Source organism: Candoia aspera, chromosome 3 (genome assembly GCF_035149785.1).
Source record: "Candoia aspera isolate rCanAsp1 chromosome 3, rCanAsp1.hap2, whole genome shotgun sequence".
Taxonomy (NCBI): Eukaryota; Metazoa; Chordata; class Lepidosauria; order Squamata; family Boidae; genus Candoia; species Candoia aspera.
In genome coordinates this window covers 186,474,893-186,501,680 of record NC_086155.1, presented here as the reverse complement: position 1 = coordinate 186,501,680, position 26,788 = coordinate 186,474,893, and the positions used below count along the sequence as shown (strand labels likewise).

Below are 26,788 nucleotides of genomic sequence, written 5' to 3'. Positions count from 1 at the left end.
CCTTGAAGGTGGTGGTGGTGCGCCCCCTTGTCAAGAGGCCATCCTTGGACCCAACCGTGTTAGACAACTTTCATCCAATCTCCAACCTTCCCCGCAACATTGGGACCCCCTTAGTTTGACCAAGTTACACCTTTGATGCACGAGCTGCGCTGGCTCCCAGTTTCCTTCTGGGTGCAATTCAAGGTGCTGGTTATTACTTTTAAAGCCCTAGATGGCATGGGACCAGGTCATTTGCAGGAACACCTCTCCCTGAGGACAACTGCCTGTCCCACCAGATTGGATAGAGTAGGCATGCTCCTGGTCCCTTCCCTTGAATGCTGCCAACTTATGGGACCTAGGAAGCACACCTTTTCCATGGGAGCCCCTGCCCTATGGAACACTCTTCCCCCAAGATTTGGCAGGCCCCAACCCTTTTAATCTTCAAAAAAACACTTAAGACCTGGCTTTTCGCCCAAATGCTGGGACAGGATGAGATTGACATGAGACAAACCTGTTGTGGCCCACATGGGAAAGTTTAGCTGTGGTACTGGGTCTTTTTTTGTTTTAATGTTTTAATGTTATTTTTGATATATATTGCCTTTCTTTTGGGGTTGTGAGCTGCCCAGAGTTGTGTTTAAGATAGGCAGCCACGTAAATGTCTCCAATCAGTCAATGTCATTGTCCTCATGCGAAACCTGTATACAGGTGAGGAAGCCACAGCATAGAGAGAACGTGGTGAAACAGACTGGCTTCAGGCTGGCAAAAGAATGAGACAAGGCAATGTACTCTTCCCTTATTTATTCAACCTACAGTATATGCAGAATATATATTGAAGGAAGCTGGATTGGAAGTTGATGAGCATAATTCTAAAATTGGAGGAAGAAGCATCAATAATCTACACTATACTTATGAAACTACTCTGATAGCTGAAAATGCAAATGATCTGCAAGTTCTACTGATGAAAGTCAAGGAGCACAGTGAAAAAAATGGAACTGAGGTTAAATAGAAAGATGAGCAAACTAACAGAAGATACAGAAGCCAGCCTTAGAACTAACAATGGATATATTGAAGCGGTGAATAGCTTCTGTCTTTTACGATCAACCTATCAACGGTAAAGGAACCAGCTGTCAAAAAACACAGCGCAGACTAGCGCTTGGCAGAGTAGCCATGAAGCTCTTGGAAAAGCTATTCAGATACTGTGATATAGCTCTACCCACAAAGATCAGAATCGTGCAGGTGATGAGTGCTTGTCTCTGTGACACTCTATGGTGGTGAAAGTTGGACTTTGAAGCAGCAGGATACAGGCAGTCCTTGCTTACAGACTGCCTCATTCAGCGACTGTTCAAAGTTACTGTGGTGCTGAAAAAATAACTTTACAACCATGCCCGCATTTATGACCTTCGCAGCATCCCTCAGTCAAGTGATCGCCATTACAGTCAGTATGCTTTGCTCTGTGACTGCCCTGTTTTTTTATCCACCCCCCCCCCCACAGAGAGATTGGAGAGGAAGGGATTACAAGAGAGTATGCAGGCACACAATGGGGAATACACATCCAAAGCAATGCACTGGAGCTGGCAGCCTAGAGTGCGCTATAAAACAGCCTGGTGTATTTCCCACTGTGTGCCTGTAAACTGTTAAGTACTATATATCCTGAAAGGAAAACTAAACGTGCAATGACTATCCTATCACGTATTATAATCAGTGTAAAGTTGTGTGTACAACTAAGAAACCCACATTACTCTTTGGAAAACATTCCATGCACTATGTTTAGCTGGCTTGTTTTGCTTGTGCCGTAAAGATACCTGGATACATCTGGCTACAAAGACTACTGTTAACAATGCAAATGTGGATGCACACTTTTGTTTGCCCTCTATATTGATACAACTGTATTCTGGGACATTGTTGTCATTGTGTAATTTGGTAGCTAAGTACGGTATATTAGTGAAATAATTTTATGGCTGTGCCCATTTTCACTGGTTAAAATCTTCACATTTTGTGAACATTTAACCCCCCCCCCCCAGGTGACAAAGATGTCATTTTGACCTTAACTGGATTAATTACATATTCTAAAGTTTGAGGAAAATGTCATCTACATGGAGAAATCCTCCTAATGGGGTCAGAATAAATGAAAACATCCATGCAGCGGAATGCTTTAAATTAAAAGGCTCAATCAGACAACAGTTTAGGATGGTGGTGGATGTAATCAGAAAAAGGACATCTTCAGGTTCAGAAGGACTTCTGAGTTAGGTCACCTGTAAGTTTTAGTTACTTCTGCACAGGAATAGGATACATGGCAAAGCAATGAGATAAGCACTGAAAATTACTCAAAAAAACAATCACCCCCAAAACCCCAAGATTCCACAATGACTATGAACAGCTGAATTTTGAAAACTCCCACTTTTCAGTGAGCAACTATTCAGTTCTTCACAATCATTTCTAAAACAATATAAAGTATTCCAAATTGATTGAATATGAACTCCTGAGTAAGAGAAACATATTTGTAAAAACTCCACAAACAGATCTGGGCTTAGCCAAATGGCTAATTTTGCCATTGTTATGAATATCATTTTGTAAAGGATCATAGTAGGATTTATGGAAAGCTTAAACAAATCGTTTCAGTGTCAAAAGCTGTTCTTAAAATGGGTAATGTGCAGCCTTTTATAAAAGGATACCTGATCAAGTAAAGAGTGTCTAATTTATGTTTAAAATTTGGGGAAACTGATGATGTGACATACTTAAAATATATGTGAAGAATTTTAAAAAAAATTACAAAAAAAAAGAATTTAGAGAACAGACACAACTGCATATTCAACACCCTTTTAAAATTCATTGTTGAACACTCCATTTGGGTACCAAGTATTTTCAGGGATACCATTTTATCCTGGTAAAATATTATCCACGAGCTCCCTTCCCATAAATAACACACTGCTATCAATTTGCTCAATTTATTTTAACAAAATTGATTTAGAAATGTCACTGAATTAAACAAACATATGAACATGTAAACATCTGCCATGTTCCTGAAACAGGAGTTAATACCTGTGCACATTAGAATTCATTAGGAACACTATCAATTAATAAGGCTTGTCTTCAAAACAACTAAATCCAGTTTGTTGCTTTAATTGTTCTTGCATTGCAAGTTAATTTTACGAAAATTTTCAAATGTACACAATTAGACATAATGGGAGAGTCAATAGTACCATTGGTTACAGCTGTTACAAGTTTTCTGCCACATGAAAAAAAAAACTAAGCCAATCACATCAAATAATCATGGCTTTTCTTTAATAGATGTTCACCAAGTTATGTTAATTATGGTCCTTTAAACACACACAAACATTTCATAAAGGCTATATACAGTTGTACATGGCTGAGCATGCACTATTCATAGATACCTGCCTGTTTAACGTGATGTCATTATAGTTCTTGAAAATGATGCAGTTCAACTCCCATTTTAATAATTACAAGTGGAAAGATGGTTTGTTTTACAATTGCTGTAGTTGCATGATTTTTAAAAAAAATACAAAACAAAAAACAAAATGCTAACCCCATTTAAGAACTCTAGATACAGATTCTACATAGGTTAAGGCAGTAAAAAAGCACTTCCTGATACAGGTGGTCTCAACATCAATTAAGTCTGTCTTGAAGCCATCATTTCTCTTTTCATTCTCTACCACATCTTTGAAGAATTCAAAAAATTCCAATTAAAAAGAAAGAAAGAAAAAGAAAAGCAATAGTGGCAGAGAAATGAATCATAGCTTTCAAAATTATTAGGAACAAAGATTAAAGGGCACCAATTAAATTCCTACTTTAGAAAGGAATAAAACATGAGGCTCACTTGAACATACTGCCTCAACAGCTTAAAATTATCTGAGAATTTAAGTAGAAAACTACCAGAAGCAACTTCATGAACCATGTTGTAGTTTTGATAATTTTTTAGTTTCTTGATACATACGTTTTTGCAAGTTTTGCATTTAACCCACTTTTTTTTTTTGCTGGAAAAATGCTTTTATTGATTGGTTCTAACACAATTCATGTGCACACTTACCCTGAAGCCAACTATCATTCAAGTTGCGGGGTTATTCAAGAATAAACACTTCAGTGATACTAGCCTCTCTGTAATTGTAATTAATTTCATGGTTAACAGATTCTATTAAATATTAGAAATATATGGCAAATTTGACTAGAGTTCTTTGATTTAGGCATTAAACAGATTCAAGACAGAAACCACCATTCAGAGTGACATGTATCAGTTTTAAAGACAATTAGAGATACTTAAGACAAATCCTCTTTCTCCAGTGGACAGGAAATAGAAATAATATGTTGTAAACAGGGCACTGTTTTAAAGCCAAGGTTTTAAAAATTACTTTTCCCATAGCTTGAAAATACATTCTTCAATGTGTCTTCCAGTAATGCCATTATTTCCTGTGAAATTGGGTCACCAACTTTTTCCTTCAGTTCCTGTTCTTAAAGATGGTTGTGTTCAAAGCAGTTTTTTTAAAAAAATCTGTTGAAAGTTATATAAAATTCTGTACAGGTTCACAAATTATTGCATAAACAGCATAATCTCCACGACAAGTGTTTCTGCAACACAGGTCCATTTCATAAAATTCACGTTTCCCTTCTGGCTTTTTTCTTCTTTTTGATTTGCTTGGGGGATTCCCAGCTCTCTTCAGACTTGGCTAAAAATTTAAGAAAAATCAAGAGGTGTATTTAAATTATATTTATTACATTTATACATGTACTGCATTCTACTGACTTAATCTAATAAAGCACAAACAAAAAATGAGCGATTCTACATCAGAATTAAGCCAGCATTTTTTTGTCTTTATGGCTGTAAAATTTCCTTGTGTTTTTTGATACTGTAATACTTAATGATGTACCTTTACAACATGGATATAATTTCCATTTAGAAGCTATTCATCATAGGTTACCACATAGTATAAAATACTGGAAGAGGAAATACTAGACATCTGTAAGCAGGACACTAGATCTGCATCTGAAGTAATATCTGTTTGATTTTAAAACACAGTTATAATAATTATACAAATATAATGTTTTTGTAAGTCTTGTATGCATTTAACATAAACAATTACTTACTTTGAGGTGGAGGCACACTGTTTTGCTTAACACTAGAAATAACTTCTGCCTCCTGCAGCATCTGTGGCACTTGGGAAATTATCTTTTCAGATTCACTCTCTGATACAGGTACAGATAGTTCAGTAGAAACAGCACATGAGGACATCTCCTTCGGCTACAACAGACATTGTAGATCAGAATACGGAGTTTTTGACATCCAATCCAGAATATGTGGATAGGACACCTTTTGAAATGTTTGCTTAACTGTATGGAACACCAAAACCCACACTTAACACTCTCACCAAACAAAACCCTCACATGCATCAAACTAGAACCGTATAAAATAGGGTAGTTCTACGCAGCAAGTTTTAATGCTCTCTTAGAAGTAATGTTTTCTGGGATTTTGGCCAGAAATATTTACAGAACCAATCTGCTTTCCAGATGCTGTTGTGATTGAAGCCATTTCTGGGTCTTATTAGATGGAAACTCCTATTAAAATACCGCTTAACTTTTCTAAGCAAATAGATGGCAGGGAAGAATCAAGGGCTGTCTAAACTGTTTTTGATTGAAAGCAGGCAACACGGTCCTTGTAGTACCTCCATTTTCACCTGTGCAGCGCCATGGCACAACAATGCTACTGCTGGGTGAGTGCTGGGAGAGAATGATTTCTTCTCGCTGGCTCTTTCCAGTGACACAGACTCTAGTCAGCAGAGCACCACTAGTGTTCTCCCGAATCTAACTAAAATGTGTGGTGCCTATCCAAATACTGAAACATGTCAATTTTAGCATATTTAATAGTGTACCTGTTTCAAACTATTAGTGCAGCAGGCTGACAATGGTGGAACCGTTTTGCAACTTAGCTTAAAGAAGGAAGGATTGACAAATAAACAGACGCTAGCATCCCCTTTTAATTTATACCTCAGCTTGTTCACTAGTGCTGACGGTCTTTAAAGAGAAAGTTATCTCCACTTGTTGAACTTTTGAGGTATCTTCTGGAAATTCTTCCCCAGCATGTCTCTCCAGATCATCAGAATCCTGTACAGGGGAGGAAGATGACTTAGTTTCAAAAGAATGGGGCTCCGGGGCATTACTAAAATAACAAGAATTAATGAATGTGGAAACTAGTAAGAAACAGAATCTAAATATAAAACTTTATGCTTATCTCTCAATGGTACAACCTTGTCGTGCAATATTAGTACAGACACTTTTTCAAATGGTATAGTCACATCATTTCCACTCCAATTAGCTTCGAAGATAAAACGAGTAAACATGAAACAAAGGAGGAAGACTATATTTTGTTCTGAGGTCGGACCCAGACATAATCATGTTCTGAATAGACATATTGCGATTCAAGGTAGTCTCATATTTCAATGGGTATATGCCAGAAGCAGGCAACACACTTTTCTTTTTAAGGAGGGGAGAGGGCTTCAGTGGGCATGGCAGTGATGCAGAGTGGGTGGAATCAGTATTTGCTATTTTGCCAAAGAGGTCTTTCTTAACCTAATTGAGGCTTGACTTAAGGTCACAGTACAATTTTCACATGTTCCCTGTCTCCGAACAGCAGGAAACCAAAATGAAACAATGTTAGATTAAGACTAAGAACAAGCTTTGAGAGCTGCAGATTGGCTGCCCCGATTATTTGAGGCACGACTATGCAAAATCAATCTGTACTGAATCCATTCAAAGGAGAAAAATGTATAAACTCTTGCATGGACTAGGTGTCATGAGTAAGGATGGCGAGCAGGGGGCTCCCATCCAGCCTGTCAAGCGCATGCGTAGCACTGAGGAATTGGTCAGCCATTCAAAGAGACACAGATCGGGACCGCCTTAACCCTTGGGGGTTATATGTCTGGGTTTTCCCCACGCTTCTTCAGTTTGTTAGGATTCCTGTTAAGTACTAGCAATAAATATTAGAGACCAGTTCCTTGTCTCAGTGTGTTTCCTGGTTGTTAGGACACTAGGTATCCAGCGTATCATGGCTTAACTTGACCCATAAGAAACACAGATGCAAGCCAACTAAGGTTTAATCTGGGTTCACGTTAAATTGCCTCCAGAAGGCAAATACTTATTCTGTCTATCTTGCCTGTAAAGGAGAGTTAGCCTCTTCTCCCTGCTTTTTCTTTTTCTTCTTTTTCTTTTTTGATTTGCCACTTGCAGTACTTTGTTGAACTGGTTCTGGCTTTTCTTTCTCTTCATCTGACACCTAATGCAAACACGAGAGAGCCATCAAGATCACATCTTTACCCTAACTCCACACGAATGTTATCATTAACATAAATTTTAGTTTCAACCTTTCTTCAGTTATAATTTAATAAGCGGCCACATACATATTAGATGCCACACATGTGTGCACTTTTCTTAACAGAATGTGAAAAGAATGGACAAACCACAACTGCAACAAAATCACATGGACATGGCAGTGTTATGATGCAAATCCCACCCTTATATACTTATGTACACAAGTCATGTTTTCTGAACACCTTTGGCTGTTCTCTTACAGTTCTTTCTATGAAATGAGAACCATCAAGCTCAAACGGTACAGGTCTGTCTAACAAGCCTTGCAGCAGCTGTCAATCTGATACCTTTTGAGTTTCAGATAATGCCTCTTCAAGTTGTGGAATGGAAGGAGGCTTTTCTTCTTCAACCCAGTTCCCCCATTCCTCTGCTGGGGCATTCCAATCAGAAGTTGGATCAGCAGAAGAAAGCCCATCTGTGAGAAATAAAGAAGTTTCAGGTGGTCCAGCTGAACAAGCCAGTAAGGTAAGATTACGAAACCTTCATTTGCAATACATGTGTAATTTCACACCTCCCATCTTAAGAACAAGAAATCTGGGGGTAGGAATTTGAAATATTCCTTCTCAAAACAAATGTAAAAACCATTACCTGATCATTAAAGTTAAGTATTAAACACAAGGATAAATTACAGAACAACTCCGTTTCCTGATCTTGCCCTAATGCTAAAGGCAACTGTCTACACAAATGAACAGAAAGTCCTTAATTCAAAGTAGAATGACAAAAATAAAGGCTAGTGGATCAGTACTTTAGAGCAACTAATTATGGTCCACTATAGAAGAAAAAGTGTAAATTTAGAAGCAACGTTGCAGTCTAACACTGAGCAAGCTATTTTGAAATTCGCTTTTCAAATCTTCCATTATTGATATAACGTTGAAAGAAAATTTAAAAGTTGAACATGACTGAATAAACACCAGAGGCAGCCATGTAGGTGCTGCATTGGCAAACAAATAAAAAAGTTTCATTTTTTGGTTTAAACATTTTGGTTTATTAATCTTTTAAATATGCTTGGATGAACATTTAATGCATTAATAGATCAAAGCATGTATGTTTTTTTCAAAACTATTTTGAAAGCATATGGATAAATATTGGTGTTGTTTACCAGAATGGTTGGGAATAGGAATAGGAATGCAAAAAAGTAAATGCAAATTAAGGAAAACTAGGTAAGATTTTAAAAAGGAACATACTTAACCCAGACCATTCATCATCAACAGGTGCCTGGTTACGATTTAAATCCCACTGAAAATCTGTAGTACCAGGCTGAGAAACAGATTCACTATTGGATCCTAAAAAGGGCAGAATATATACCCAGTTATTCCATGAGAAGGATACGTAGGCCCATCATTCCATATTAACAGTTATCAGATACAGATAGTCCTTGAGTTACGATCATTTGTTCAGCAACTGTTCAAAGTTATGGTGGCACTGAATGAATGGTACTTACATCTGATCCCCGAAGTTACAGCTGTTGCAGCACCCCCATAGTCATGTGATCAAAATGTGGTTGCTTGGCCATCTGCCTGCACTTACAACTGCAGGAGCACTTCAACTCCTCCCACCTGCCTATCTCCACCCCATCTCTGCCCCTTTGGCCGCCCTGCATAGTGGCACTCCTCAGCGGTGGCGATGGTGCTAAATAGAGGCCCAGGGCCTTCAGCAGTCTCAGTCAGCCACCAATGTGCCTCTACTTCAGCCCCCGTGCCACCAAGTGCCAGCTCTAGCCTTGCACTGTGGCCACCCATCCCAGCCCCACAGCACAAAGCCCCAGCTGCCCCGATGTCCTGTACTCCACTCAGCCTGCCACCTTGCACTCTGCTGGCCCTGCTGGCCTTGCCATCCTGTGCTTGCTGGCCCTGTGGCCCCCAGCTGACCTTCACTGACTTCCTCCCACTGTCGATGAGCTGTGCCCAGCCTAGCTGGCAGGTCTGACCAGGTGAACAGAGCACAGGGCTGCAAGGCAGGCAGGGCAAGCGGAGTACAGGGCGGCAAGGCTGGCAGGGCCAGTGGCACACAGGAAAGCAAGGCTGGCGGAGGCAGCAGTGTGCAAGGTGGCCAAAAGGGCAGAGATGGGGGGGGATAGGCAGGTGGGGGGAGTCCCTTACCTTACTGAGGCTTGGGGCTGGGAGAGACCAAGCTGGGAATGGCTTGGATCAGGGTGGGTCCTCACCTTGCAACCAGTGGGTTTCGGTTAACAACAGCAATGGGGATTGCCGTCACTAAGCGATGCGGTCACGTGATGTTGCACTTTATGACTGCATCGCTTAGCAATGGAAATTCCAGTCCCAATTACTGTAGTAACCTGAGGACTACCTGTATATGGGAGATGTACATCAGATTTGTTTCTTTGTTGTCACTGACACTAATGATTCAGCTTTAGATTCTAGACAGCAAATTATTTTCATAAAAAGAACAAGCATATTCCTTTACTTTTCCAAACATTGAAAATATGTTTAGGTGAACTTGGTGAATCAATAATAGTTGAAATTTTGGATTGTACCAGAATAGAACATAACAACAGAACTGCCCAGAGTCCCCCTTTGGGATGAGATGGGTGGTGACAGAAATTTGAAATACAAATCAATCAATCAATCAATCAATAGAATATGTTATACCATAAACAGAACATGTGTGTAGCTCATTTGTAAAATGCTTGTTAAAAGCATACCAGAGACTGTAGGATTTAGTCCCAAGGAAGTAAATGAAGCAGAACTTTGTTCAGGAGCATTAATTCTTCCATCCACTCCAGACCAAGCTGTTAACAACAACAACAAAACAACAACTCATATATGTGTGTGCTCATATCATGTATTTTCCCCCACTGGCAACTAGGAACACATTCCTAAGGCAGGTTCCCACATAACAAAACAAATCTGCATGCTTCTGCACCTGCACAGAATCTCATTCCCATTTTAAAGAATTGTAATATGCATAAATTATGTAAGTGTAAAACCCCATTACAATTTAGTGGATATTCTGCTTTAACTGACACCCTTCCCTCCTTTTAAACTGACAGTTTATTGTATTTTGAAAAGTAGGGGATAAAACAAATTCCAGGATCAGGAAATTAAGGAAATATTCCCATGTTTTTCTAAGTTCTAGTTTTAGTCCTTTTACAAAAGAAAAAAAAAAACCCACTGAGAAACAAGCACTTGAACTTACCTATGCCAGGAAACAAAGTACGCTCACCCCAGGTTCTGCCAACCAGGGATACTCCCCAGTCCTTCCCATTTCCATTATCTCCAGCATCTTTTCCCCAGGCTGACGTCTCACTCTTCCTCTTGCTACCTGCAGATGACACTGGAGTCCATTTCTCCTCGCTTGCAGTAATCGGAGGAGAAATCTTAACAGGTTTTTCATTCCAGTTGCCTCCATTTACTGTGGGGCCTTCACTCATTCCTGAAAGAAATTTTAAACAGAGGACAGATACGAAACGTTTGTTTGCTGTTAACATGGTAATAAAGTAAACACACGTTACTGCAGATTATAATCTGAACATCTTCCAGTAATATTTTATCACTGCTATTATGTTTTTAAGAACCAGCATGTTTCTGGCTTCATACTTCAATATTCATTTTGACCCTCAATTTTCTTCTAATAATAGTTGGCTATTCACTATCTGATCATGACAATGAAAGTAGATAACACAACTGTTGCATCTGAATTATCCAAATGTCAATTTAAGTGGTTTCACAGTTCAGACAAATAGGAAAGTTTGGCTAATGTGATTTCTTGGTTTGTGTAAATAGGGAAAAAAATGTTGCTGGCTTCCATTAAGGATTATTCAAATTTTGGCACATTCTCTCTTATATTAGTTATCCAAAGCAATCACTGCAGAATGGCCTTTGATTCCCTGTAAAAAGCTGAACAATGTATATTTTCCCAGTTTATAGCTACAGTTATTACGTGGAAGAGAATGAGTAGAGGAGCTATGTTTTTGTCTACAAAATAGTATCCAGAAGACAATTAAATTTGACCATGGTTAGGTTTATACCGTTTTTCTACTGTGCCCATTTCAGAACAATGATCACAGAATTACTTATGCAAGATTTACTTCTGAGTAAGCATATGTAAGATCAGTCTGTAAACCTCATATTCATGCAAACCTACATGAAGTTCTTGTTAAACCTCAACTTCATTTGTATTATCTGAATATTCATGAGTCTGGTTTGTAATACACAAAAGGTTTTTTTAATAGGAAATAATTAAGGCTAGAATATACAGAAAGTGAAAATATGCAATGTAAGTTAGGAAAGAATTGTGTAGCCCTTATATTAGACATCCATATTAAACATCAGTTACCTGAATGATTGGGTAAAAGTTGGGAACCTCTGGCACTCTCACTGTGTGTTGTACTCACCCTGCTAATACATCTGATGGTATACCTCACAACTGGTCATGATAGAGAGTTACAAATTCTTCATCAATATTTAGCATGAATTATCTTGTGCTATCACAATATATCTGATTTCTTACCTCTGATATAAATCAATGCACAAAATTCAAGGTGGTATCAGAACTCCAAAGGGCTGCATTGCAAAATAATAACAAGAACAACAATAATAATAAATTGTGTACCTTGCTGGAGTGTAGTATCCCCTTTTCCAGATTTAGAATTGCTAATTTGAACATTCAAAACCGGATCACCTTATTTAAAAACAAAGGAGATAATTTAGTGATCAAATATCTTAAGTCTGTTTTATGCAGATGGATAGGCAGCACAAAGCCTAAACCCAAGAATCAGAGATTTTACACTTCATCCCAAAAAATATCTAGCCATCAAGTTCTGGAACACAGTGTTGTTTTATGTTGGTAAAAATGTGGATTTTGTGGCCTAAAAGTAAACCTGGAATCATATTTATAGCAATCTCAACATGCTGTGAGATACCGCAGATATTATTTCCTTAGTTGATATGTATGACTTGTCCAGAACTAGTGAATTTTATTCTCTTTTTTAAAAAAGTTATACTGTAAATAATGTTAGTATGTTTGATCAACAGTGTTGGCAACTGAAAATATGCATTAATATCTTCCAGATTATCAATATTTTCTTCTTATGGAACAAACCTCAGTTACAGAGAAGATAAATTTTATTCATACAGCAGTTGTGCTGTCATGCCATAAATATCACAGCTATAGATTTATTCTCTGTTCTAAAAGCTTAAAGTAATATATAATTCAAAATATTCCATTGTTAATGTGCTGATCTTATTTATATTTCTTCTGAATCAGAGGTAATAAACAAAACTGCTATGAAAATATAATTCTGATGTGTTATTTACTATTCTTGCCCTAATTAATTTATTTGGCATAAACAATACCAATTATCAGTTTTCTAACATGTCCATTTACTACATAATGGCTGGATATGCACATAATGTTACCCCATAAACCACAGTTCACAAACCAGAATGGATTAATATAGTATATGAATCTAGCCAATATGTAAGGGAAAAAGTGCACATAAATAACGAAGAAAAATGAATACAATTCCATTATGCTTGTGAGATCACCAGGATATTTTGAAAAGTGTCAGATATCCATAAAGACAACTTAGTGTACACACACACACACACACACAGAGAGAGAGAGAGAGAGAGAGAGAGAGAGAAATATCTGCAACATCACTAGCTACAAACTTGGTATCCTTCATTCACCTAAATTTCAAAAAAGGCTGAGAATGCCTATAAGAAGCGTATGGTCTTGTCCAAAGGAAAAGTAATTGTAGCAAGTTATTAAGATTTAATTTACTTGCGGAACATGAAAATGGGATCTAACATTATTTTAAACCACATATCCTTTAGTCAGAAATAAATTACACATTACACGATATTTAGAGTGGTAAAAGGACTAACTTACTTGCATCAATTTAGCAAACTAAATTGTTTCCAAAACTAACAAAAGAGAAAGGTACATGGGAAGACAGATGACCCTAGGTTGATTGTATATCCAAAATACATCATCTACTGATATTTACACTCAATGTTTTAATCAACAATAAAGATTTTAGAACTTCTTTAATTATATGTAAAGAAGATCTTTCTTCATGAAGTTTTCTTTATACTACAGTACTTTCTTTTTCTTACAGATGTTCCTGCCCTATCCTTAAAGATGAGAAATAAAAAAATACAAGAAAATTCATGATTTACCTTTATTTTTTCTAGGACCAGCTGAAAATGATATTGCAGATGTTAACTGTTCAGAGGATACTGTAACTGGGATTTCCATGGATGGTAAATTTGATTCTGACCCAGCATCAGTCAGTACCTTGTCACGTTTACGTTGTTGCCGTTTTTCTCTGTTGCTGATTTTTGTTTCCCAGGCTCCTTAAAGAGTCATAAGACAGCATTGGTTACACCAGAGAAAGTAACATACTTTTTCAAAATGTATATAAGGGAACTTAAGATGTTACTCAGAAACTTATCAGGAATTATTAAATAAGGAAATCAGACTGTGATCTAACATATGATCAGAAGTATACCCCCAACAACTGTCTTTCATATTATTATTACATTAAATTTTGGATGCTGACAAACCTTTGCAGAATCACATGGCTTACAACAACATACTAAAATATATATAGGTATAGTTTTCAGTTCTCACTTTTGAATATCCTTGTTGCAAATATAACTCTGGCTGACCTGAAACTCTGTGGATGAAGTTTTTAAAACAATTAAGGAAGAATTATTATTCTAACAGCTAAACTGATACCCTTCCAAAACATGCCAAAATGTCCAGCTGCTTGTTCCTTCCCAAGATTTAATATGCAATAATACAAGTTTAATTCTGCTTTCTATATATCAGATAAATTTTAATATTCAAAAAGGAATATTAAACAAATATTCAGACTTCCAAAATTCTATGTAAAGATTGACCTGTTAATATGAAGAAGCTTATTAAAAGATTAGAAACATTATTCATTTTAAGATTCAGATATGAACCATGAATTCTTTAATTATGGCTCGCATCCAGAATTTGCTTTCTGTGGACATAAAGGTTCCTTTCATCTGCAAAAAGCTCAGGGTCCAGAGAATCCTTTTGGTAAAATGGAAGTTGTGCTTGTCATCCACTTCTTCTGCCCCCTGCAATTTCCTCCCAAAATTTGCACTGGAAGCTGGGAGACATCTTGTAGTAATAGTTTCCCTATAAAGAATGTGTTTTTCAGTACCTTCATCAGCTTCCTTCCCATCACCACGTGACTGATCTTGAGCTGTTTTAGCATCTCCTTTTGTTTTTTTCCTATTTTTCTTTGACTAAAATAGAAGGAAAATATTTTCTCTCAGAATTAATTAATGCTATCAAAATGCCTGAAGTTGAGCATCAGGAATGACACTGGAAACATGATGAAGTTATAAACTAGAAAGGCACTGCTTCTCATAGACATTCAGTTTTTCAAGAACTATAGAATGCAGATATGTTTCATAAAAACCAACAGTACCTTGATTCATACTTCTTACAGAAGATACACATTTATCAGACAAAATATCTTAAAGACACAATTTTAGATACACTTAACTGGGAGTAAGCCTCTTTCAACTCACTAGGCCTTATTTCTGAAAAGGCTTGTATAATACTGCACAAAAAATATTATGGAAAGTAAGTATGCCAAATAACAAGAGTCAGTACTTTTAAAAATGCGTGTGCATCAAGAAAATACTGAAAAAGAAACCAAGATTATAAAATTTTAAAAATACACAATATTCTTTTTAAAAACAACACACAGCTTAGGAAAATATGAAAAATGAAATGTGAAATGTTAAACTTTCATAACCAATCTATATTCAAAAATATTTCCACAGACAGGTATTCTACTGGGAATATAGTTGTTAATATATCAACGATTGTTCATATAATTAAAAAATAGAGATGAAGCATGAGTAAAATATCTGCTGTTCTGTTCATTTTTCCACCCGTACTTCTAGAGATGGTTCTGAAAAAGAACAGGTGCTTGAGAGGGGATGTAGGTTTGCACACTGCACATGCTGGTTCCTCCCTGAAGAAGTAGTGCCTTGCACTGGGCTTGCACAGTAGCCAGGTGGTCCCAAGAAAATATGCATTTGAGTAAGGAGGTCACAATCATATTGTAGATGTACTTTAATCTTCCACTGTTTTGCTATAGTAAATCTGATAGCTAACAACAAAAGACAACTATCAGTGTTGTCAATTACTAGGTTTCCTCCTCAATTAAACTGGAGTCTTATTTTATCTTCCTCTGGCTCCTTGCCCCACATGATTTGAATTTTTTAAAATGATCTTCTAATTTAAAAAAAATAGGAAGCTGGCAGATACAAGGCCATCAGCATAATATTTATTTCCAAGAATGCCTATGGACCCCTAATGAGGCAAATCGAGCTTCTCAGAAAAGATACGGTGGGTAGCTGTAGATTTATGCTTTGTTGGAAGCATGCTTCCCTGTCCAGTAAAAAAAGAGAAAAGAAAATGGAGAGGATAGTGACCATTTTGCAGACTTGTGAACAGCATTTCAACATTTGCCTTTTGATAAATGGTGGCTTTATGACCGGCCATAACAACCTAACAGCCATTCTGTGAATAGACAAGCCTGCCCCTAGCAGTCATTTACTGAAAAGGCCCACAACATCTCAAAATAGTGACCACCAGCCCCAAAGGGGTGGGAACCTCTGATCTAGCCTACATAAACTGTTTAGCATGTCAGTGTGGTTTTGGACATTGTAAAAATATTTGCATGGGCATTTTACACAATCTGCCACAGAGATTTTAAGGTATATATTCTTTGGTGCAGCACCTTTAGGGAGTTGCCCATGAGAACCATTTAAAATGTTCTTCACAAAATGAAATGGCAAGTTCATCTTGAAGGCCTTCTTATACCGAGCACAGATGTAAAGTATCTGAAAGCTACAAATAAACCCACCATTCCTGAGTAACAAAAATTGTCTTTTTAAACTTAATATGTACACTTGGAGTACATTTTTTTAATCAACCGGCTGTCTTTATCCAGAATCTGAAACAGGGAAGGAACTCAGAGGAAGATAGATTATAAGAGTTCCATGATCTGTTTTGTATTACATTAGAATGATGATAGCTGGCTATCAAACTGGTTTAAAGATACAAATATGCACCTCAAATTAAGGAACAAAGTGCCCACGAGCTATGAAAGCCAGTGTTGTCTAATAGTTAGGCTGTTGGGCTGAGAGTTAAAAGGGGAGTTTGGGTAAATTATTATCTCTCTATCAGCCCAGTTTCCCACAGAGTAATTGTTGCAAGGCTGAAGGAGGGAGTATAGTCATGCTACCTGGATCTTTTGCAGAAAAGGCTGAATATACATCTAATGGTTAAATAAAATAATAAATATCCAAAACAGTGCAAAATCTCTATACTGAAAATGATACTATGGTTATTTCATACAAAAATCCAGCTCATTTGTCTTATGAAGAATAATCTAGTATAAAAAGAAATATTAATTCTTTATCATTAACAACTGAGAGTCAGAAACCTTTGCAGAATTACTGCATATACAGTCAGGACCAGAAATACTGGAACAAGGATAACTGTTTTTGCTCCTTCAGCTGTCATTCAAGGGGTTTGACAAAAGTGGAGCACTAACCATTCAGGAAGTACAGCCAGTGGCATACAACCCCCCCATTGTTGGTGGGTCATAAGTAATGGAATGAATGGCTGACAAGCAGCTGCATGGCCAGGTGTGGCCTGTTTCCTGGGTACCCCATGACCAATCAAGCAGATAAAAGGCCTGGGGGTGATTCTGAGTGTTACATCTGATTTGGTAGCTGTTCACTGGAACCCTCAACATGAGGTCCAAAGAGGGTGTCCATGTGAGTGAAGGAGGCCATCATTAGGCTGAGAGAACAAAATAAACCCATCAGAGAGATAGCAAAAACATTGGGAGTAGCCAATACAACAGTTTGGAACATCCTGAAAAAGAAGGCATTAACTGGCAAGCTCAGCAACAGCAAAAGGCCTGGAAGACCACGGAAGACAACTAAAGTGGATGACCGCAGAATTCTGCTCATGGTGAAGAGGAACCCTTTCACAACATCTAGCCAGGTCAAGAATGCTCTTGAGGAGGTAGGCATATCATTATCAACTCAACAGTCAAGATACGGCTTTATGAATGTAAATACAGAGGCTTTACAACCAGGTGCAAACCACTGGTAACACTCAAGAGCAAAAAGGCCAGATTAGACTTGGCCAGCAAACACCTAAAACAGCCTGCCCAGTTCTGGAATAAGATTCTTTGGACTGATGAAACCAAGATTAACTTGCACCAGAATGATGGGAAAAGTATGGAGAAGGAAAGGAACAGCTCATGATCCAAAGCATACCACATCATCTGTCAAACATGGTGGAGGCAGTGTTATGGCATGGGCATGTATGGCTGCCAATGGAACCCGGTCACTGGTGTTTATTGATGACCTGACTGCTGATAAAAGCAGCAGGATGAATTCTGAAGTGTATAGGGCTATACTTTCTGCTCAGATTCTGCCAAATGCTGCCAAACTGATAGGACACCACTTCATATTGCAGATGGATAATGACCCAAAACATACAGCAAAAGCTACCCAAGTTTCTCAAGGCAAAGAAGTGGGATGTTCTTCAATGGCCAAGTCAGTCACCTGATCTCAACCCAATAGAGCATGTTTTTCACTTACTGAAGACAAGACTGAAGGCAGAAAGACCCACAAACAAGCAGCAGCTGAAGGCAGCTGCAGTAAAGGCCTGGCAAAGCATCTCGAGGGAGGAAACTCAGCATTTGGTCATGTCCATGTGTTCCAGACTTCAGGCAGTCATTGACTGCAAAGGATTCTCATCCAGGTATTAAAGGCGATCCTTATGTTTGTAATGATGTTGGTTTGTTCCATTACTTATGAGCCACCAATGATGGGTGTGTGTGTATGCCACTGGCTGTACTTTCTGAATGGTTAGTGCCCCACATTTGTCAAACCCCTTGAATTACAGCTGAAAGTCCTGACTTCACTCCAATCTGGGTATGTTTCCTTTCAACTTCAATGTGGTGGTGTACAGAGGCCAAATGCCAAAATAGTTATCCTTGTTCCAATATTTCTGGTCCTGACTGTAACATATTTACTAATAGAATCCAGAATCTTCTACTGATCCCTGCACAGCTGTAACATTACAATGAGTTTTAGGAATTATAAATGTCTTGTTACTTTGTAAGCCCTTTTGAAGAGAGGAAAGACTGTTTCTCTAGGCTCAGAGTTGATCCATCCTGACACAAGTCTCCAAGACACAAATCATGAGTGATACGAAATCCATTCTTGGAGAGGACTCATTATTTGTCATTAAAGTAAACTGTGACTGATCACCAACTCCAGCAAAATACAGTAAAGGCCCAGTTTAATGCTGGTTTTGAACTAAAGATTAAAAACAATACTTTCTACCATTCATTAACCAATAACTAACCTTTTCTGTTTTCTTTTCCATATCCAATGTCTGCTTCAGGTTCTCTCTTCGTGCTGTCTGAATCATTTCTTCAGATACATCATGAGCTGGTTGACCATTAAGCTGAATATATATAAAAAATTAAATCATTAATTTTTTTGCGGGATAAACAACCCTATATTAAATACTTAATTACTGTGCAATATAAGTATTTAATTCTAATGAAATCAGCTTATTTCACAAATTAAAACAGTCTTTATCAGTATCTTAATTTATCAATTTAAATGGAATGTACCAAGGGTACTGTGGCTTAAACTGATTAGATGCTGGACAGCAGTGTTATCATTAACTTATTATTATTATGCTATTGACAAAATTTTCATACTGCCTCTATTGATTCTATGCAGCCAATAATAAAAACATGAAATAAACAGTCCTTAACTAAAAAGTCAACCTCTTCAAACTGGCACCATGTAAAAATGGTCACGGAGTTACCACAAACTCAAAGCTAATGCCTACTTAAAAAGGGTTCTTCAGGGCCTTCCAGAATGCCAGTGGCCTAGGGACCAACTTTATCTCTGGGGGAAGCAAGTTTTACAGCATCAGGGCAACTATGGCGAAGTGTTCCTGTGTTCTAACATATTCTTTCTCTACTCCTTCGATGTTCTTATTTTAACATCTAAAATGAAATAACTTTTAACTTTTCTGGAGAAAGCTGAAACAGATGCAAACAGTATCAAAACTGCGTCATTACCAGTTAATCTAAGTTAAGATAGTTAATCTAAAGCTTGCTTTCAGTTTAGTCCAAGGCCACAAAAGTACCATTTAGGATTGCATTTACTATTTGATTTCACAAGAATATTAAAATAGAAGTAAAGCCCTATAACAAAGTGTTGCAGTTTAGAGGTCTCCTATTCAGGAAGACAATAAACAGAACTTTCATTGCTTTGTTCACAATTTCCCTGATAGAATATCACAGTTCTAAATATGTTTTGCACAATTATTGTTTGCTTACCCCCTTTTCCCTGTTTTAGGTCCTTTCAGGACTGTAAAACACAATTTTAAAGTGTGTTTTAATATACCCCACCCCCCCAGCCTTTAATTCAAGCTGTTGGGTTGTATTCAAGCTGATCTTTCTAAAAATTTAATATGCATGTTCAATTTCACTATTATAAGCTTTTGGGGCACATATGTTAGAGAAAAGCAGCATATAAATGCTTAAATGACATTTCTAAAAATACATATATTTATCAGGGTTGATTTCTATCACATACATTATGTCTTCTCCTTCAGTGTAATTTGGTAGAAAAGTAAGAAACACATTTCTGAAAAATCTACAGATAAATTTATATTTAATATGGATTAAGTAGGTAGTCCTTAAGATATTTAGCATAATCTGGAATCTTCCAATTTCATGTCCAGAAAGTCAGTCAAGAAGGAAAGCACAGTGTAGGATTCCAAAAGATTGAGAAGGATCAGTAAGAAGAAAATCAAATTCTTCTCCTGGCATAGAAAATAACTGGAATGACTATTAGCCATGTAGGTTGATATATCCAACTGAGGAAGACTGCAATGCAAGTGCAGTGGCTAAGGTAGTTTTCAGTCCAATGCAAGTTTTGAAGACAGCCAGAAATGGATTCAAGCAATCAATATAATTCAATTTTGCTGGAGCTACATCTATATGCTGGAAATCTTATCTAGAACAGGAAGTGTGAAAATGACAGGTAAACTGAAAGCTCACTTGGATCTGTGAGAAACTTATCAGGAATAGCACACCACCTCTTCCAGATGGGCTACAGACCATCCCTTCTCAAATCAGACATGATTTATTCTAACCAGATATTAGTTGTGCCGTGTAACAGCATAAAACCCAATACAGATCCAACTAATTCCTCTTATATTATGCAACCATCCTAAAAATATATGCTACCTTAAGGTAAACTTTTAGAAGTCCTATAAAGAGGAAAAAGAGGTTCAGAGAATGCAAAAGAGAATGCACACAGTGACAAACCAGAAGAAAAAGCTGTCCTCTAAACAGTACCATTTCCCTCATGTGAATGACCTGGTAGGCAACATGAGAGCTGTTAAAAATGCAGAGTAGTAAGTTTATGCTACCACTAAAAAATATTACATTGTTTTAAAATCAAACCTTCAATATCAGTTCTTGTCTATATTCTGAGTACCAAATTAAATACAGTTATGGGACTGGTATTAAAGACCTGTGAGTTTCATGTAGAACTCAGACAGGTACCTGTGCAAGACTAGTGCAAAAACTCTGAGATCTTTCACTCCAAAAGAAAGTTTACTTGTTCCAAGGAAATATTGCATGTGGCATACTGCAGGATTCCCAAATTTTTAAAGGAATTTTGAGAGCATGATATGGACACTCTCACAAAATTGCTGCCATACCGCACATACTAATCATAAAGAAACCCGTTCATCACAAGACAAACTGGTAAGGATGTCCCCCACAAACTGTCTACTTTTGCTTCTACTAGATGCTTCTGACTGCCTGAACTCTCTACTTTTTGCCTTTTCCCCTCCTGAGCAGTGGGTACATTTCCAAACTAATGTTTGGAAGCCAGCTATATACCTTCTAAGTTTATACGGAGGCATTATTAGAAATGTGGATTACGCTCTTAAGTCTAAGTTGATGCTTTATCAAGGCTAGCACCCATATAATATTAATATACATACACAGAGAGTGAGAGAGGGAAAGAGAGAAGAGAGGGCTAAAAACATACGCTCTAGGCTGTACTCACCCACAGACAGTTATTTGGTAACTTTGGGCCACTTACTCTCTTTCAGCCCAACTTATCACAAAGGGTTGTTGTGAAGAAAAATGGGGGCACTCTGTATGCCACCCTGAGCTTCTGAACAAAGGGTTATAGCCCCCAATAAATAAATAACATACTGTTTGGGTTCCTGGATTGAGTTCAGAAGCCACTATTTTTAAACATATAATTATTAAAAATTATACAGGACTGTCAAATTGTGTACAGTATATGCTGGAAGAGCAGGTTGTTTCAGGAAAATCACTTCCAGATTCTCTCCTTTTTACAAAGACTCTAATTATATATTATGCTGTACTACCCAGTGACACTAGTTTAGTTACTTCGCAAAATCTCTAGTTGGAACTTTGTAATTATGATGGAAACATAGAACCCTGCTGAAAGTTATCTAGTCCTTCAGCCAGGTTACACAAAACAAACAAATAAATATAAAACAAGGTTTGAAAATTTCTGCTCCCCCACACTATAAAATATAAGAACTGTATGTACTGTGTTAGAGAATGGGATAGACTGTGTCACAATAATGTGGACAAAGCAGCTCTTGACATGGGATGGCCATTTCCCTCCTCTCTCCCACTGAAGTTGATTTTAGGATTGTACATGCAGTCCAACTGCAGCAGCTCTAAATTTAACTTTACCCCACTCTATGCTAAGCTGAGGCCCCAGCTATGGTTTTCATAATGTATGCTAAGCAGATGTGATCAAATGTGGAACATGTAGAACAGGAAAAAGTTTAAATTTTGTGTTAACTGTAAACTGCTTTCATTACTCTTTTTGAACAAAATTGTGGTACAGAATTCTGTTAAATACTGTAAGCAAAAAGATGACATTTATTTTATTTATTAATCAAATTTATCACTGCCAATCTCCCAAAAGGGACTCTGGGCGGTTTACAATAAAACATAAATAAAAATATAAAACTGTAAAACATTATAATACACAATAAAATAAATATAATAAAAACTTTGATGGCTGGAAGTTCTTTATGATTTGCAAGCAGAGCAGGGTCTTTCTAAGAAACTAACCATCCACAGGAATGGCTACTCTCTCTCCTGCCCCAGGCATAATTAGTTAGGGTTTATAAATAAATATTTCATTTAGGGTTAAAAAACAGAATTCTGGTGATGGGAACTAAAAAAATGGGTAGTTTGCATAAAACAAATTGGCCTCATAATACAAAAGCATAATCATAAAACTGTACAAGATACTAGGTCTTGGGGATCCAGGACCAACACACAACATAATGTTGCTGGCCAGAACCCTCATAGATAAAATAGTAATTACTTTGTCAGAATAATTTCTATTGCAAATCTCTCTCCTTCCCCACACATATGAATATCATGTCTTCTTTCTTTCTTCAATACTTTTCTCTCTCTCACAGGGAATATTGTTTCACACACACCAAAAAGGAACATCTCCGCATGCAGGCAAGCTCTCAGCTGGTGAAGACCAGGCATGCCACTTCAACTGTTAACACTAGGTCTGTGCAGCTCTCAGGATTTAAATGGGTAACAGTGTATGTAGGTATTCACATTAGACCTATCAGCAACTCCTTAAAGCAGCCATGTCCTTTCCTGGAATAAAGTAGCTGTCCTTGGTAGTTCCTGTATGACCCCAGGACAAGATGTGCTTAAAGAGTTGCCAATAGGTGCTACATGGATGTAAGTGCTCCAAAGCATCTTCTTCCTTCAAGTCCAGAGCACTGCACAGTCCAAGTATCACTGCTAGCCAAATAGGATCAGTTTTGTCTTGCAGTTATAACCTGAATGAACAGAGAGAATAGTCATTACGTACAAAAAGCTCCACTGTAAACCTGAAGGGAGAAAGAACACACAATACTCACAATCACTGCAATTTCCCATGCTATTCACTGGGAGGGGGAAAGCACTCAGCAGTTACCACTCTTCTGTCATTCCCTCATCTCCTTTGTATCCAAATTTCTATGATTCTCTCTCACACTTTCAGGATCCATTCTGCACCCCTTTCTTCTTTCTCTGCAGGGCACAAGGAAAGCCTATTCCATGATCAGCACCCTGCCACCAGGATGCTTCCAGCTGTTTCTTCATAGAGATGGTTATCTCGTTGGACTAAAGGACTCACTTCCTCCACCTCTGTACATTACGTAATAGACAGGTGTGCAATAGATGAGTACTGCTTGCACAGACTGGGGCAATGCACCCTGATATCTAATGAATCAGTGTCTAAGGCATAGGAGGTCTGCTAACTGAATGACCCCCTCCTTTTATCCTAGCAATTTGGGGCTGTAAGGGCAAGAACAGCAACTTGAATTGTGCCTAGTTTCTGAAGAGCATAAAAGCAGCTTATCAGAATATATGAAACTGCCAAATGGCTAGGCTTTTGAAACAAGTGCTTTACTATGCAATTAATACAAACAAACTACAGCACTTTTAAACTCATTTTTGCAAAAGACATAGATGCTTTAGCAAGGGAAGTGCTTCATTTGCACTAATGGATATTGTAAGCACCTCTTTCAAATGCTTTGCAAAGCCCTACCAAAAAGTAGGTTTCCAGAAGAAAAAGCAATTGTAAAGGATTGGCAGATTCCCATGGAATATTAAGATGCAAAGGTGGATTCAGAGAGACACTCAAATTGTGATTTTTCTTTCAGAGCATGAACTCCAGAACAAGCAATCTAATTGTTTTAAGACCAATAATAATTCTATTCATTGGCTTAAAACAAGTGTAAACAAGCTGATGCTCCTCAAATAACTTTGGATTTTAATGCACAATCAGCACTATCAATGTCAAGGAATTATGGAAGTCACTGTCTAAAATATCTGGAGACCATCAAGTTGCCAACCACTGATTTAGAAATTACTTCACTATATTTGCTTATAAAGAAAATAGTTGAACTTATCCAAATATAGCCAGGAAGATACAATTCTGAGCACAGTATCTCTTAATGAAATTCCAATACCATATTAATGCTTCCAATATCATGCCCACAAGATAGTCAGTTTATTTCAATTTCACACTGCACTGCTATTTATGCTTTCTGAAATTAATACAAAAGCAACAGATGTACCAGAATCTGAAGCATCATAAACTTTTGATACAAACTTTGGAAATCTAAGTTTACTGTGCATTACATATAATTTTAGGCCTATAGCCACTGCACCTGATAATATGGACACGTATATTTTGTTTTGCGCATAATCCTGAACAAAATTTTAAAAGTCTTAAGTGCCATTTTATAGCAAACAGAAGAAGGGCAAAGAAATGTTTAAGTCTGCTGACTACTATATTTCTATTACAGCTACTGTAAACGTTTATTCATTAGAATATTTAAATATTTCTCAATTTTGAATGATCAAGCAGTTAATATTTATGCTGAAAAAAGTTCAGCTGAATCAAACTTACTGAATTCTATACCTAAGATTAGTATCAATCAATTAAGAAACATTTTGTCAACACCAAGTCAGCAAATGTCAAAAAAGTCTGACCTTGTAGACCAACCAAGGGCTATTGCTTCACTGATATTCTGTGTAGAAAAGTTATGAAACTCAGATATGGATCCTCAAATTTCAGTCACACATGTATAATTATTCTGACAGATGCACACATTCTGTAAGTTATTTACTTACTGCCTCTTATTAAAAAACCTGACCAAATAGTTAACAATTACTATGACATTACTTATAATATAAATAAAGAAAAAACAACTATAGAAAACCAAGCAACCCCTCACAAGGGCAATCACATGAGCACTGCAATGTCAGAAGGCTCTTAAAAGATTGCAGACTACTGCAGTGATACAAAAAATCTAAAGACCACTACCTTGTTCTGGGCAACCCATTTTCTGGCATTAATTTAAGAACACGGAGCAGGCATGAGAGGATACAACATACACATGAAAAAGGCGAGCACAGTAACTTTTCAAAACGGAAGGGGTTATGCAGGAAACAAAAATCCCAGCGAGGTAAAATGTACTGAACCTAGGCCCTTGCAGCACCCTCTACCTTCTTCCACCCCCTCGATGGCCACTCTCGCACCCGTCGCCCAGCCTTGGCACCCACCCTGCCGGTTTTCTCTGCTGCCTTCTTTTTGTTGCGCTTTTTCTGCTCTTCCCCCTTCAGCAACAGCATCGTGTCAGTCCCCGGAGCCCCCCTGTTCGAGCCGCCGCTGCCGCCTCCCGTCAGGCCCGGGGTCGCCACCGCCTCCTCTTCCTCTTCCTCCTCCTCCTCGTCGTCCTCCTCCCCCGCCTCGGTCGCCCTCCTGGAAGGCTTTCTGCGAGCATCCCCTCCTCGGGCGCAGGCCGCGGCCCACAGCAGCCCCAGCAGCAGCAGCAGCGCCAGAAGGGACGTGGAGAGCAGGACGAGCCAGGTGGGCAGATGCTGAGGCTCCAGGCTGGCAGGCAGCGGCAGGCCCAGCTCGGTACGCAGCAGGCCCACCCCGGCCGACAACAGGTCCCGTAGCCGGGCCGACACCTCCTCGGCCTGCTCGGCCACAGCCTCCAGCCAGTTCGGCGCAGCCATGGCTCCAGCGGACACCGAGCAGGCGCTCACGTCACTGCCAACACATCGCCTCGGTACCAGTTTCGGAGGCCCGCGGCGGGTCCGCGCCCTTCCGCTCCGTCGACAGGCAGAAAAAGGCGGCGATTGGCGCCTCGCTTCGGCGGGGAGAAGCGCCTCCTCAGTCTTCCGCGACCCAAGAGCGCAACGTCACCCTCCGCCGCCGAATGTCGGCGGCCGCAGCGTCCAAGCGCGCACGCGCGCCTGGAAATGCCTTGCACGGGGCGACGAGGACGGTCACGCGGGCTCAGGGAGCCGTCGGTTGGGGGGGCCGGGCAGCGCGCGGTCGCGTCGCTGTCTCCTCCATCTACATTGGTGGCGGCTCCTCTCCCCCCCGCCCCGCTTTTCTTCTATGGTCGCGGGCGAAGAGATGCTCCTAGCGAGCCTGACAGGGCACGTCACGCCTTGCCTGGGATTGGACAGCGGCGAAATTGTAAGGACTCTCGACGTGGCAGCAACTTCCTCGCGGAGGCGAGCGAGGGGAGGAGCTATTGCCCTCGACCTCACCAATCAGAGTCTTGGAGGGAGTAAGATTGACACAGTGCTTGATGGAGGGGGAGTTCGTGCGGAGACGTCTTTTTTAAAAAATGATTTATTATTTAACATAATATTAATAAAAGAAGGCTATTATTATTGTATTTAATATCCCTGCTGATATAACATTTATTATCTTCAGTGTGTTTTCTCATAATAGGTACATTGGATCTTTAATCATATAAGATA

At 38.6% G+C, this 26,788-nt stretch overlaps 1 protein-coding gene across 3 annotated transcripts; it reads right to left on the bottom strand.

The window, feature by feature from the left end:
* Positions 1 to 2,910: 2,910 nt before the first annotated feature.
* On the bottom strand, positions 2,911 to 26,260 carry MTDH (metadherin). Of its 3 annotated transcripts, XM_063299529.1 has the most exons (13): positions 25,571 to 26,257; positions 18,763 to 18,864; positions 14,513 to 14,597; positions 13,494 to 13,670; positions 11,923 to 11,991; positions 10,507 to 10,743; positions 10,013 to 10,099; positions 8,535 to 8,633; positions 7,638 to 7,765; positions 7,139 to 7,258; positions 5,974 to 6,090; positions 5,077 to 5,230; positions 2,911 to 4,658 (listed from the first exon to the last, which is right to left on the bottom strand). In XM_063299529.1, exons 1-13 carry the CDS (start codon positions 26,027 to 26,029, stop codon positions 4,588 to 4,590), a joined length of 1,905 nt encoding a protein of 634 aa, XP_063155599.1. In that variant the 5' UTR covers positions 26,030 to 26,257; the 3' UTR covers positions 2,911 to 4,587. The 3 variants fall into 3 exon arrangements, 2 of the variants coding, with proteins under 2 accessions (XP_063155599.1, XP_063155600.1); XM_063299530.1 differs by lacking the exon at positions 5,077 to 5,230 and having other exon boundaries at positions 25,571 to 26,260; XR_010067669.1 differs by lacking the exons at positions 2,911 to 4,658; positions 5,077 to 5,230; positions 5,974 to 6,090 and adding an exon at positions 6,570 to 6,773 and having other exon boundaries at positions 7,017 to 7,258; positions 25,571 to 26,260.
* Positions 26,261 to 26,788: the final 528 nt, after the last annotated feature.